The following is a 13,782-nucleotide window of genomic DNA, read 5'->3' on the forward strand; positions in this document are numbered from 1 at the left end:
CATATTTGGATTCTTTTGTTTGTTTTCATATCCAGCGAACCGAATGCATCTGACAGGCCCGACAAGTTCTTATGTCTTTTGTTTCGACACAAAAAACACAGTAATTTATACAGGTTTATCTGACTGTCCAAATTCTATTTTAAATTTACTTTGTGAAGTGTACTAATGACAAACAGGACCATGAAAGACAGTAAGACTATTTGAGACGAGAGAGTAACATCTCCATGGTTCAGCTTCATAATTTATTTAGTTTTTTATTTAATTACTTTTGGCATTTTCGCAGTCACAATACATTCAGCTTCAGAATATCTTAATAGAATAGACAAATCACACAAAATATTTAATATCACATTTCATACAAAAATCTAAATCTTTTATAAAACATTTAGACATCATCTAAGATCATTTAATACCATTGTTTTTTTTTTTCCTTTCACTGAGAATAAAGAAAACACTTGTCAAAATACATATATTTATATATTAATTCTTTTCAATAGAGTATTTAAAATATTTTCATTTACCACAAAACACATAAATTAGTGCCGCTGTTGCGGTAATGTTAAACTAAATCTCAATAAGTCATTATATTTTATAGAATTTCTTCTTTGTCAGTCAATATTTCTGTTCCCTGGTGGCCCTGGTTTAAATGATCAAGCTTTTCATTTCTGTCCACTTCAAAATTAGCATGTGCTCAGTGCCATTTACAATAAAGAGTCATAGTGCGCTCATTTAAAAAAAACAAAAAAAAAACTACAAGATACAGTAGGAAAAGGTGAACAACATTAAGTTTCAATTCCAGGACACTTGCATGCCATGTGCAAATACGGAGTAGCAATTAGCTTAAATGGCAAAACTAATATCTGCATGTGCAATTACTTGAAAGGTACGAGATCCTTGAGAAGATTGAAGTAGATGGTTTTTCGAAAGGCGTAAAATTAGACCCCATCGTCTCTTATGGTCTGCAAAAGGCACCTTTTGATGGTTTCATAAATTAGTAACTAGTTAAAGATGCTGTAAGCGATTTTTCTTTTGGTGTACCACAGCTATTTTTTTAGCCAATTGGAAACAGGCAGTCTAAAGGCCTGTTCACACCAAGAAAGATAACTATATTGATAAATCTTGCACAAAGAAGCAAGCAAGAAGTAAAATCATCAGTAAAGTATAGCATTTTATTTTATATACTTTATTGTAGTTAGTGGCAATTTAATATTTTGTTCAGTTATAGCACCACCCACCACTTTTTTTATGTGTCCTCAGAGTGTGCCCATAAATAAGTGTCAAATTTGGTGAAAATATCTAATTTCGCTTAGGGGTTATAGACATGTATATGTATGAGTACATAAAAATGACCCATGCACGACTCTGATTGCATTTTTTTGTCACTTACTATAATTTTTTTGTCATTTTGGCTTTATTTCCGATAAAGGACAACCTACATTTCCGAATTTCCAATGGTGGTAGTTTCATCTCGATTGGACTAACGGTTTCGAAGATATTCCTGAACATTGCTTTGACGTTTAATCGCAACGTTGCACTAACCATAAAGCAAAACCTAGCATGTTAGGTATCGTTGGATTCTGCAAGGATTCAAGAATCTAAGGAGATGAGAAATAAATGGGATATATAGCCCTCCGAAGGGCACTTCGGAGTGAAAACAGTCATGGCCGCCATATTGAAGGGTAGTTCCAAAGTGCTCAAAACTGGCCACTTCAAAGGGCCCTTCGGAATGAAGGATTTCGAAGGGTGCAACTGATGGACACCAGGATCCTTTGTAAAGGGAAGTTGTTTAACATCACAGAATGGATACAGAAAGCTCGGAGTTTGATTTTAACTATAAATGTATGTATAGTATTTTCCGATACTACTGTAATATTTATACGAGTTAGATTTAGTACATTATTATGGTCAAAATGGCATTGTACTTCAACAAAAATACTTTACAGCTCCCTTTATCAGTCCATTCAAATGTTTCAAATACATAGATACAATATAAAATATGGTGCGATAAACCAAAAATAAATAAATAAATATATAAACTAACGTTAAAAGGCGCAGCTTGCACAATCTACTCCTCCTTGATTGTCTCGTTAAGATGACACAGAAGTGCGTTCCAAAAAAATATATTTTTTGACCCCTACACCCTTCATACCTTCGAAGCTCTCACTCCGGAGGGTAAACCCTTTGAAGGGATTGGGGCATAGGGATGAGCCCTTCCGAATGGAACGCAGGGTTAGTCAACTACATCAAAAGTTATGAGCATATGAATATATTTGATTTCAGCACTAGGTGGCACTGTCTCAAATTCTCATGCTCCTTCAGGGCATTGTGCTGATTACCCATACCGAGTATCGTAATGATACGCTTATGCGTAAAAAAAAATACAGCATTTTGCTACAAAATGCATAATGGCCAATGGCCAAAATGGCCAATATGTTAAAATTGGATATCATACGACTCGGCATGCTGTCCAAAAAGTCATTTTTACTAGGGTGCATAGGGTGCATTCGAATCGTATTGAGTCAAGGAATCGGAGGATAAAGATTTTTTTTCTAACCCTTATGGTTCAAAAGTTGTCCAAAGTTTCACTTATGTTTACGTGAATAAGTCGTGGCGTTGGAGAGCTTGATCTAGAGACGCCGAATTTGCTGTAGTTAATGTTGGGACTGTCCTCTATCAGTGTGCCAAATTTTCCCACAAGCGGTTCTATGGGCTGCCATAGACTCAAGCAAAGAAGAAAAAGAATAATAATAAGAATGCCAATGGATACAATAGGTGCCATCGCACCTTCAGTGCTTGGGTGCTGCAGTTTTGTTGTCTGACGCTTTAAATGCTCGTGTTCTTTAAAACAGGAAGGATTCTGATTAGCTGTCAATGTTTTTATTGTTCATCAGCTGGAAAATCGTTCTGAAAGTGATTCCAATGATATTGTTTCTCTGTGCCGTTGTAGTTGTGATGTGGATTCTGCTATTCTTTTATATTTAGAATGATTTTTAGAATAATTTTAGATCTTTATCGTTATAATTATCATCCTTGGTATGCTTGCAAAACAGGTGAAATCGCTTACAGCACCTTTAATAGCTGAAGTTCAATGGTATCAATGATATAATTCAAGTAATTTCTCTATTCAATGGCTCAAATATTTATGACAGTTTGCATGGTTAATGCTTCAAAATCAACACTTCGAAATATCATAATATTCAATGAATGTTTGCGAAAAAAACCGTAATATGTGCCGTGACTCATCAAACACGTATGGCAAAACAAGTCAAACCTCAAACTGAAATGAAGAAAATTTCACTCAATGGGAAAAGTAGGATATGAATCTACCATGTGTAACACACTAATAAAAATTCTAAATCTAGTAGTACTTTCAGGTGTTCAGATCTACATCTCCAGACAGAGAAGAGTCTAGACACACTTTAAATGCCTTAACATAGAGCATCCTAGCTCCGAGCTTCAAGATCAGCATGGTTTTTAGGTTTGAAAGAGACTGAGATTTGATTGAGTTTTGGTTGCACTTTTAACCAGCTAATGTTATACATCAATTCAGTCTGTTTTCTGAGGTCCAGACTGTAATGAATTGGTGTGTATATGAATGGATGCATGCATGCATGTTTTGGATGCTTTTTTCTTCATAATGATTTTGTTCTGCTGATCTCTTCATGCACCACTTTGATTCTTTTCCTCAGAATATGCTTTGTCTGCGGTTCTTGCCTCGACCTGGATTTGGAGAAAATGACCCATTGTTAGAAAGTTTTGCAGGTAAGCATACATTATCACACGATTAAATCGTACAGGTTTACAGATGGGATTAATGTGCCTTATGCATGGCTAAACATGATCAAGTTGTGCTCTGCAAATAGTGATGTCAAAATAATGGTATTGAATACCCGGAGGCTGGAATACTGAACTCCTGTGTCCCGGATCTTTCTGTAGCTGGATCTCCCTCAGTGAAAACACAGATGAGGCTAGAGAGGGTGGAAAACAAGCAGGTGATGATCAAAGCCAATGTATTGTTGTTTGTTGTTTTGCCAAGGTAAAAGACAGATTATAAAGCTCTTGCTGAGATGATGTTATATAAGCAGACTCTCTAGAAGTGATGTAAATATTGGGATGAACTCACTGTCAGGTATGGAGTGGATGTTCTCGCCCAGAGTCTGGAAGTAAGAGTGTGTCAGAGATAACTCGGCTGAAATCCTACACTTTGTGTCGTACTGAATGGGAACAAAACCAAAAATAGGGGGAAAATGTAGAGTTAGGGGTTTTTAATTGGAATATTGTATCTTTGTGCTGAGTATATATGCTTCTGATCTAGCTAAATATTGAGGTTAAAATGGCCCAAAATTCCCCCCAAAAACTCTATATATATATATATATATATATATATATATATATATATATATATATACACTATTTATATAAATAATTATATAATGTAAATACATAAATATATAAACTGAATATGTTTATTAATATAACATTTTAAAGTTTTTCAATTTATAATGACCATAATAAACCAAATTTTATATATAAATTAAAAATAAAAATAACACATACATAAGTTGAATATGTTTATTAATATAGCAGTTTGTTTAAATTTGGCATGATCATAATTAACCATATATTACTTTCTAATTTTAATATATATATATATATATATATATATATATATATATATATATATATATATATATATATATATATATATATAAAATATACACATAACATGTTGATCTATAATGATCATAAGCCATATATTATATTGTCTTTATTATATATATGTTATAAATAAAATTATATTAGTATTTAACATAAATGCATACATTTAATGTTTATTAATATAATTTCATATTTCATTTTATAATTAACAATATATCATGATTATTTAATATATATGTATGTATATGTGTATGTTATTAGAATATATACATTTATATATAAATATAGTAATATACATTTTATAGTATATTTTTCAATTTAATTTTTTGAAAAATTAACAGTTAATTTGATCAATTTTTCAAAGTGCAGTAGATGCACAAAAAAAATCACAGAACTCGAATTTTGAACATGCATAGTGGTTCTTTCACTGTTTCGTGCACTAGAGCACAAGTTACACTTCCTCTGATCTTTTCTGTCATGTGCGCTCTTCACTAATGACTTGATCTGAGCACAGCTCCCCTGACTTGTTGATCCCTGAGCTATAAAGTAGTTTTAAATAATGAAGCACCCATCATCCGACTGTCATCCAACACAAAGTTATAAAATTGTCTCCAGCGAAGTTTGGCATTGTTTAAAGTGAGCAGAGCGTTCAGAGCGCATTGTGTGAGGCTGACAGTGCGATCAGTCAGCGGGGTTTGATGAGAAACAGGTGCACGGTTCGGACTCATTAAGGCCGCTGTCACCATTAACGAATCGCGCGCTCTGTGGTCTTTCATCATAATGACAGGTCAGTGCGCACTCAAGCTGCGTGTGCCATCAGAACGCACAGAGAAAGAGAGAAACGCATTCACGTTTATACAAATACAGCCTATTCTACTGAAATACAAATGAACACAATCTAAACCTGCTTGTGAGGACCTCCCATTAAGTCCATTGTTGTTAAATTAAACTAATCATAACTATTATAGACTAACCCTACTTCTGTTTTATGCTTGCAAAATGTCCTTTTAGGACATTATTAGGCACATTTGTAAACACAATTACCTAGCTGTCATACTGGAGACTTTACAGTATATTGACTTCTAATGTTCGTAAATTAAGCTAATTATAATATTTTTAGTTGCTTTATGCTGGCTTTCCTGCCTGACTAGCTAAAAAGTGGCCAAAACCCCTCTAAAACCAGCAAAAAGACAGTCTGTCTGACCAGGACCAGCAAACACACTGAAAGATGAATCTTATTCCTAACTTTTTTTAGACATGTATAATCTAGGGCTGTCAAGTGATTACATTTTTTATCCAATTAATTACACAATGTGGCGATTAATCAATCGCAAATTAATCTCACATCAAATATGCCTGGGAAATTACCCCCAAAAGAACATTTAAAGTCATTATTGTGTTAAATGAGAAAAGCATCAAATACATAATACAAAAAGGTTTAGAAAAAACAAAAACAAAAAAACAACAAACATTAGAATTAGAATTTATTACACATAAACTACAACTATATTATATGGAAACTTGTTTCTGCCATGAAATAAAAAATAAAAAAGGTAATTGCAACTTTTTATCTCACAATTGTGACTTTTTGTCTCAGAATTGCAAAATATAAACTTGCAATTGCATGTTATAATGTCCAATTGTGAGGGGAAATATTGTTTTTTCGCAGAACTTCGCAATTCTGACTTTATAACTCACAATTGCATGTTATAAAGTACAAATGTCAGAATTGCAAGCTTATATCTCAAAATGCTGACTTTAAAAGATGTAATTGCAAGTTTATATCATGCAGTTCTGAGAAAAAAAGTCAGAATTACATAACTCACAATTGCAAGAAAAAAGTCACAAGTCAGGATTGCGACTTTATATCTTGTAATTCTGACTTTATAACTCACAAATGTGAATTTAAATCTCGCAATTATGAGGAAAAAAAAGTCAGAATTGTGAGAAGTCACAGTTACCTTTTTTTTTTTTTATTATTTAGTGGCAGAAACAAGCTTCCATAATATTATGATATAAATATGAGACAACTCATACGGGGCATTTTTGCCCTGAGATCGTGAATTTTAAGCGTATTCTAACTGCATTCTATAGGCTACATCTTGCAGTGAGCTGTTGCCCTTCTTCATGGTCGTCACCAATCAACTTTATGAAATGTAAGATGAACTACGTATGTCTGTTAAATGCATTGTTAATTTTAAAGCATTATTTTCCTCCATAACTAATTAAATTAATATGTTAAATTGACAGCCCTAATATAAAGATATATTTAGTTGCTTTTTCCCAAAAGAACATCTTTGAGATTCATTTTCTGCCTTTTTTTGTCCCCAAATGAATAGCTATATGCAACGTATACTCAACGTATTTTTTTGTCCCCAATATGCATTACTGTATGCAACGTATACTCCAACCAAAACACTGTGATCAGCATTGAGTCTCTGAAAGAGTCTTTAGCCTGTCACACCCCTCTTTGTTCAGTCGTTCCCCCTACATAATCTTGAACAGTATTCCTCTGAAAGGTCCTTACTCTTGCCTGTACCTGAGTGAAGAGACGAGGTGTCAGCCTGCGTTTGTTTACCTGTGTTTTGATAACGCTATAATGCTCCGCGCCTGACACCCCTGCCTGTATCAGACTAATTGGACCTGGAGGAGAGCAGGCAGAGAGGGGAAGTTGACACCATAATTAGCTTCTGAGCTCACTCCGTCTCAGCAGCGAAACTCTTAACAAGGGCCTTTTTTTTTCACCCGGGGATTTGTGGGAGCTGAAGACAGTTGCAGGTCCATGGCATTAAACAGCACCTCACTGGCTTCTGCACATGTGCTTGTTAGAAATCTCACACATAAAAGTCTGTTTTCATGCTAGAGGTTAACCAGTATTTATTTTTTATTTTTTTGTCTGATTCAGATTTTAAATTATTATTAATAATAATAATAATAATACATATGTGTATGTGTGTTTTTAAAGATTTATTTTTTGCCGTTTTTGCATTTATTATGATAGGACAGTAAGTAGACGGGAAGCGAAGTGAGAGAGGGACACGGGATCGGGAAAGGTTATATGTTGGCGTGCTGCCCACAAGGCTATCGGTGCGGAAAAATTAATTATAATTTTAAACTAATTATGATGGATTGAATTGAAATGATTAGTAAATATAATTTTAGTTCTTTTTTTTTTCTTTTTTTTTCTTTTTTGTTTACTTTACCTGATTTTTTAAAATTATTTTATTTCTCAGTTTTGACGATACATTATGATTGGACTATTTGAATACTTGGAATTTTTGCTGTTAAAAATTTGAATTTTAAATTATTCTGATTGCAAAACAACTGTGCATATATATGCACAGTTGTTTTGCAATCAGAATAATTTAAAATTAAAATGTATTATTTATTAATAGTAATAACAATAGTATTTTAATTGATTTAATAGTTTAAAGTAGTTTATCTTTTTGCAATCAGAATAATTTAAAATTAAAATTTATTATTTATTAATAGTAATAACAATAGTATTTTAATTGATTTAATAGTTTAAAGTAGTTTATCTTTTTGGTAATTTCGTTGCTTTCTATTGAGGATAAAAAAAAAAACTCTTGGATTTTATCAAAAATATTATGTTTCCAAAGATGAACTAAAGTCTTACGGGTTTGGAACAACCTGAGGGTAAATAATTAATGACAGAAATTTCATTTTTGTGTGAACTAACCCTTTTAAAACAAAGTTGTATATGTTAACATTAGTTAATGCACTCTGAACTGACATGAACAAACATTGAACAACTGTATTGCTCATTGTTAGTTCATGTTAGTTAATACAGTAACAAATAAGACCTTATTGTAAAGTGTTACCAAAATATTATTATTTCTGTTATTGTTGTTATTATTAATAGCAATGCCACGATATTTATGCACAGTTGTTTTGTTATCAGAATGGTCACATTTATTTTTCAGGCTTAAAATGTTAGTGTTTCTCAATTGAAATGTCGTAAATTAAGTGTTGTAGTGACGTAATTCATGTGGCTGTAATGGTGTTGTTGGGTGCCATTCGGAGATTGGCATTTATCAGCATGACACTTGCCTGTATTTAAAGTTGCGTGCCCAGCTTTATTGTTATCATCTGTTAATAATCATGATTCTTGGACAGTAGTGTTTTAACAGTAAATTAATCAGATGTGTCGGTAGTGATTTCCTTGCACATTTTTGTCAAAATAGGCAGTAATATTCCTGTTTTATCTGTGTTGTGATGTCAACAATACTGCCATGATGCTATATATCATCTTTCGTATGAATTGTGAGATGCAAAAAAGTCGATAAAGATAAAAGACAAAGATAAAAAGTCGCAATTACCTTTTTTATTTTTTTATATAGTGGCAGAAATAAGTTTCCATAGGTATCTGTGTGTTTTTAGACTACTTTCAGTGTATCTCTGCAAGGCTGTTGTTTCTGACATCTGACGTAGACTGGCAAATCTTCATTGCGTAAATCTATTGTCTCTTAGATTTTATTGGCTCCTCCTCAACATTCCAAGAAAAGGAAAGACGTGTACACACATAAAATCTGTGTTTTCAGTGGAGATATACTCTATATAAGTACATAAACGATATGCAAGATAGCTTTTGATGTTAGTTACCTGAACAGTATCCTATTTGGTTTATTGCACAAACATTTAGTGGTAACTCTATTCAGTACAGAGTATGCTTGAAGCCACACACTTCTTGCGACGCATGGGCCAAGCCTTGTGCTTGCATACTTGCATAAAGCATGTTTTTTACAGTAGCTCAAATTAGAATAAGCCACATTATGTTTCAGATTAATTCACTCACCAGCAATAGAGCCGAAAGAAGGTCTATCCCCTCTGTGTCAAGCCTTGAATGAAGAAGAAAAAAAAGCTTGTATATTACAATATTCAACAGCTATAATTCATAGCATGCAAAGTCTCCAAAAATCCCCTATTGTTGTTTATAGATAGATACAGGTGTGTTTTTGTTTGCACATTTCATTTAAAGGAGCCAAAAGCTAGTCCTGTTGCATTGAAGTCATTCTGCTGTGTTTCTGTGGTACCTGGGCACATGATTAATGAGCGCTTGTGCTCGGTACTGAGGAAACAGGTAGGATTTGAATTCCTCATTAGCTGTGATTCCAGGCCAGGTTTCCTCAGTTGGGGTGCCTGGTTATGAAAAACAAGTTGAAGTTTTTTAGTATGTGTCCTACAGTGAGATAATTAGACCTCCATTCAGTTGCAGACAAGCACCTATAGACCTCCCGCAGTCTGTTCACTGACCGCCTCATGCATATTGCATAAACAAATTGGAGATATTTTGATCCTCTGGCAAGCTATGATCTGGTTGGCTGGAATCAAAGTGCACAAGATGTCTTGTTTACAAGGTTGCTGGAACGAGTGCTAACATGTAAATCGCTGAATCTGACAAAGCTGGCCAGGAAGTCACTTAGTACACACTAAAAAAATGCTGGGTTAAAAATGGACAAACCCAGCAGTTGGGTTAAATGTTTGGCCAAGCTGCTGGATTGTTTTATTTAACTCAACTATTGTTTAAAAATGACTGTATTGCTTGGTTAAAATGAACCCAAAATAGGTCAGAAATTAACATTTATTAATGTTTAATAAATAATAATTAAATAATACACATTTAATTGTATATTACTAAATGTTCACCTTTTGCTTATTACTGTTGCCTCTTATAATTGTCTAATTTTTAATTTCCAACCTATTTTGGGTTCTTTTTAAGTGACCAATATAGTAATTTTTAAACAGTAGTTGAGTTAAAGAAAACTGCTGGGTCAAAACAACCCAAATGCTGGGTTTGTCCATATTTAACCCAACTTGGGTTGTTTTTAAATTATTGAAAACTCATCTAATGTTAATTAAGTACACTACTGTTCAAAATTTTATTTATAATATTTATTTTTAATTATTCACTGTAGTTTTTTGGCCTGTTGCTAGGGTGTTGCTATGTGCTTGCTGTGATGTCAAAAAAGGCCACCTTCCAGTGTATATGATATTCTAGTCTCTAAATATGACTATATTTTTATGCTTCAGAATTAAAATGTCCTGATAATTTACTCACCCCCATGTCATCCAAGATGTTCATGTCTTTCTTTCTCCAGTTGAAAAGAAATGAAGGGTTTTGAGGAAAACATTCCAGGATTTTTCTCCATATAGTGGACAACGGGTTGAAGGTCCGAATTGCAGTTTCAATGCAGCTTCAAAGGCCTCTACATGATCCCAGATGAGGAATAAGGGTCTTATCTAGAGAAATGATCCGTCATTTTCTAAAAAAAATAATTTATATAATTTTTAACCACAAATGCTCATCTTGCACTTGCTCTGTGATGACCACACATTATGTAATCACCTTGGAAAGGTCACTTGTGACGTAGACGGAAGTACCGCGGTAGGGCGAAAAAGTATATCAATTTGAATTTTTTCAGAAAATGACCAATCGTTTCACTAGATAAGACCCTTATTCCTCGTCTGGGATCATGTAGAGCTCTTTGAAGCTGCACTGAAACTGACATTTGGACCTTCAACCCGTTGAACCCTGGTGAAGTCCACTATATGGAGAAAAAATCCTGGAATGTTTTTCTCAAACTTAATTTCTTTTCAGCTGAAGAAAGGAAGACATGAACAGCTTTGATGACATGTGGATGAGTAAAATATCAGGAAATTTTAATTTAGAAGTGAACTAATCCTTTAAGTGCCGTAAATGACTATTAAATGCCACCTTTTGGTTTTTAAAGACCAAAATGTTTCCATATAGCAGTGTAATTTAATCTATACATAATTAAAATGACATGAAATGTCTCTCTTACCCATGAGCCGAAATACCAGGTGTAGTTCCTCTTTGACAGTCGATCCGGGAAACATAGGACGCCCCGTCGCCATTTCATACAGGATACAGCCCACGCCCCTAGTCATACAGAGACATCCATCATTTTACTGTGTGTTTTGATCATAAGATCTCTTTTAATTTCAGTGCTGTTATTCTTTTAAATGAACCCCGCAGACATCATTTGAATATATCGGATCAGGACTGTCACAGATGTTTTAGATACGGCGTCTCTGAGAATATTGTCCTATCACAGTTTGACGTCTGCTTGACTGGAGGGTTGTCTCGGGAAAGCTGTGAGGTGGAGATATGGGAAAGACACATGTGGCTGCTGTCACGCTCGGATTGATTAGCCCACTGGACTAATCCTGAGGATTAAACAACACGGTATTTTTATCGAACAGGACGGATTAGCTTTAAAAAAGCATTTATGTCCGAGTCCGTGTCAGCTATCCAAGGTTGCCCGAGGAGTGTGTGTCAGAGTGCGTATGTGACGTTAAAAGGTTGTGTCAGGAAAGACAGAATTCAATTTTCTAACTTAATGTTTCTTCTGGAGGACTGAGCAACAGTCAAGAGCTCTTTGGCATGATCAAAAGGTAGTTTGATGTATTATTTCATCAACTTAATAAATGGGATTCCCCCCCACCCCCACCCCCACCCCCAAAACAAAAGGTTTTGTGAACCCATTCATTTAGTTCTTTTGACATGAGATGATAAATAAAATAGACTGAAATTGAATGTGTTTGAGTGCTGAAAAAGCAAAAACGTTCTAGCAATTATTGTCCAGCTATCATCTGTAAAACACTTCATAATAATAGTAGTGCTGTCAAATCAATTAATCGTGATTAATCTCATCTAACATAAAAGTTTGTGTAATACATATATATAAAAAAAATACACATACAGTCCCTCCAGGATTTCGCGGGACTTTTTTCTGATTTATGCAGCCTAAAATGACTGATTTTGCAGCGGCTTTTCTCAAAATTTGCGGCAATATTTGCGTAATTTCTTGTGTAGAATCAATATTCTTCTAACATTTGTATTACTTTTCGGAGTTCAAGAACCACTGGGCTCTGTAATTTTTAAAAGGAGAACTCTGATCTTTAAAATATAATTTCAACATTTTATTTAATATGTAACACCAAATAAAACCATCTTTTTTATTATAAAATGTTATATTGCAGTGTTTCCCACATGATTTTGTGAAAGTTGGCATGGTTGTCAGGTACTCTAGGGGGGTCTGGGGGTATATGCTTCCCCCTTTAGAAAGATTTATATATTTTATGTATCATATTTGATACATAAAATATACAAACTTGATTGATTGATGCATCCATTTGCATTACACGTGATGCATATTTCAGTCATGCATATATAAAACAAGTAAGAATGAGATTTATTTAAACGTACTAATAAATTGAATGCGTTTAAAACACAATAACCAGGTTTACACAGTATATATCTATCATCAATAAATCCAATCTCATACTTTTTAAATAATTGAATCTTGCTTGTTCCATAACTAGGCATATTTTTTTAACCGATTAAATGTAATTCAAGTAGATAAAATCAAGTAGATGCAAATACTTAAAATAGATAAGTTTGCCTAATGTAAATGGTTAAATTTAACAAATTTTAACCAGGTTTTCACATTTGCTAAATACAATTTGAGTGGTGCTTTGTTTTGCAAGTTGCTATGGGGTTGCTATGTGTGTGCAAAAGACATAGCACAAAAGAGTCCGCCCTCCAGTATATATGATATTCTGGTCTATAGAAATGGCTATATTTTTATGCTTAGTTTTAGATTATAGCCTATTTTTGCTTTTTTCTAGTCTATGAGCATTGAGTATGAACAATATCAATAGTATTGCTTCATGCTTTCATAATGATAGCAGCACATTTTAGCCGATGCCATGCTGTGCTGTTATGCACAGTTGTGTTACTATCAATGTATTCTAGCAGTGATTTATGTGAGAAAACATCTTACCACATGTCTATCGGTGTGGAATACTCCGTGGAACCCAGTAGAACATCAGGGGGTCGATACCACAAGGTCACAACCTCATTCGAATAGGTTTTTGTTGGGACTGATTTTGCTCTGGCCAAACCTTAACAAGCAAGATAAGATGGATAGTTAAGGCGATGAACAAACGTTGCTGGGAAACCCAGAATCCCAGCCAAGAGCCAAGATGGGAGTCACATGGGAGACCGCTGCTGGGTAATGTGCTAAAAAAAACAAGCTAGATATTCTTTGTACAGCACACCAAAGTAAACTCATCTGT

At 34.0% G+C, this 13,782-nt stretch overlaps 1 protein-coding gene across 3 annotated transcripts in view; it reads right to left on the reverse strand.

Annotated features, from left to right (window-relative positions):
- Positions 1 to 228: 228 nt before the first annotated feature.
- cdk18 (cyclin dependent kinase 18) overlaps positions 229 to 13,782 on the reverse strand; it is a 74,279-nt gene continuing 60,725 nt past the window's right edge. For all 3 annotated transcript variants that reach the window (XM_067387132.1, XM_067387133.1, XM_067387134.1), the window contains 7 exons: positions 13,488 to 13,608; positions 11,484 to 11,581; positions 9,714 to 9,819; positions 9,476 to 9,518; positions 4,124 to 4,214; positions 3,891 to 3,968; positions 229 to 3,720 (listed from right to left, as the gene is read on the reverse strand). In XM_067387132.1, the coding sequence (XP_067243233.1) occupies positions 3,686 to 3,720; positions 3,891 to 3,968; positions 4,124 to 4,214; positions 9,476 to 9,518; positions 9,714 to 9,819; positions 11,484 to 11,581; positions 13,488 to 13,608 (572 nt within the window). In that variant the 3' untranslated portion in view covers positions 229 to 3,685. The remainder of the gene's footprint in view (positions 3,721 to 3,890; positions 3,969 to 4,123; positions 4,215 to 9,475; positions 9,519 to 9,713; positions 9,820 to 11,483; positions 11,582 to 13,487; positions 13,609 to 13,782) is intronic.

Source organism: Chanodichthys erythropterus, chromosome 6 (genome assembly GCF_024489055.1).
Source record: "Chanodichthys erythropterus isolate Z2021 chromosome 6, ASM2448905v1, whole genome shotgun sequence".
NCBI classification, from domain to species: domain Eukaryota; kingdom Metazoa; phylum Chordata; class Actinopteri; order Cypriniformes; family Xenocyprididae; genus Chanodichthys; species Chanodichthys erythropterus.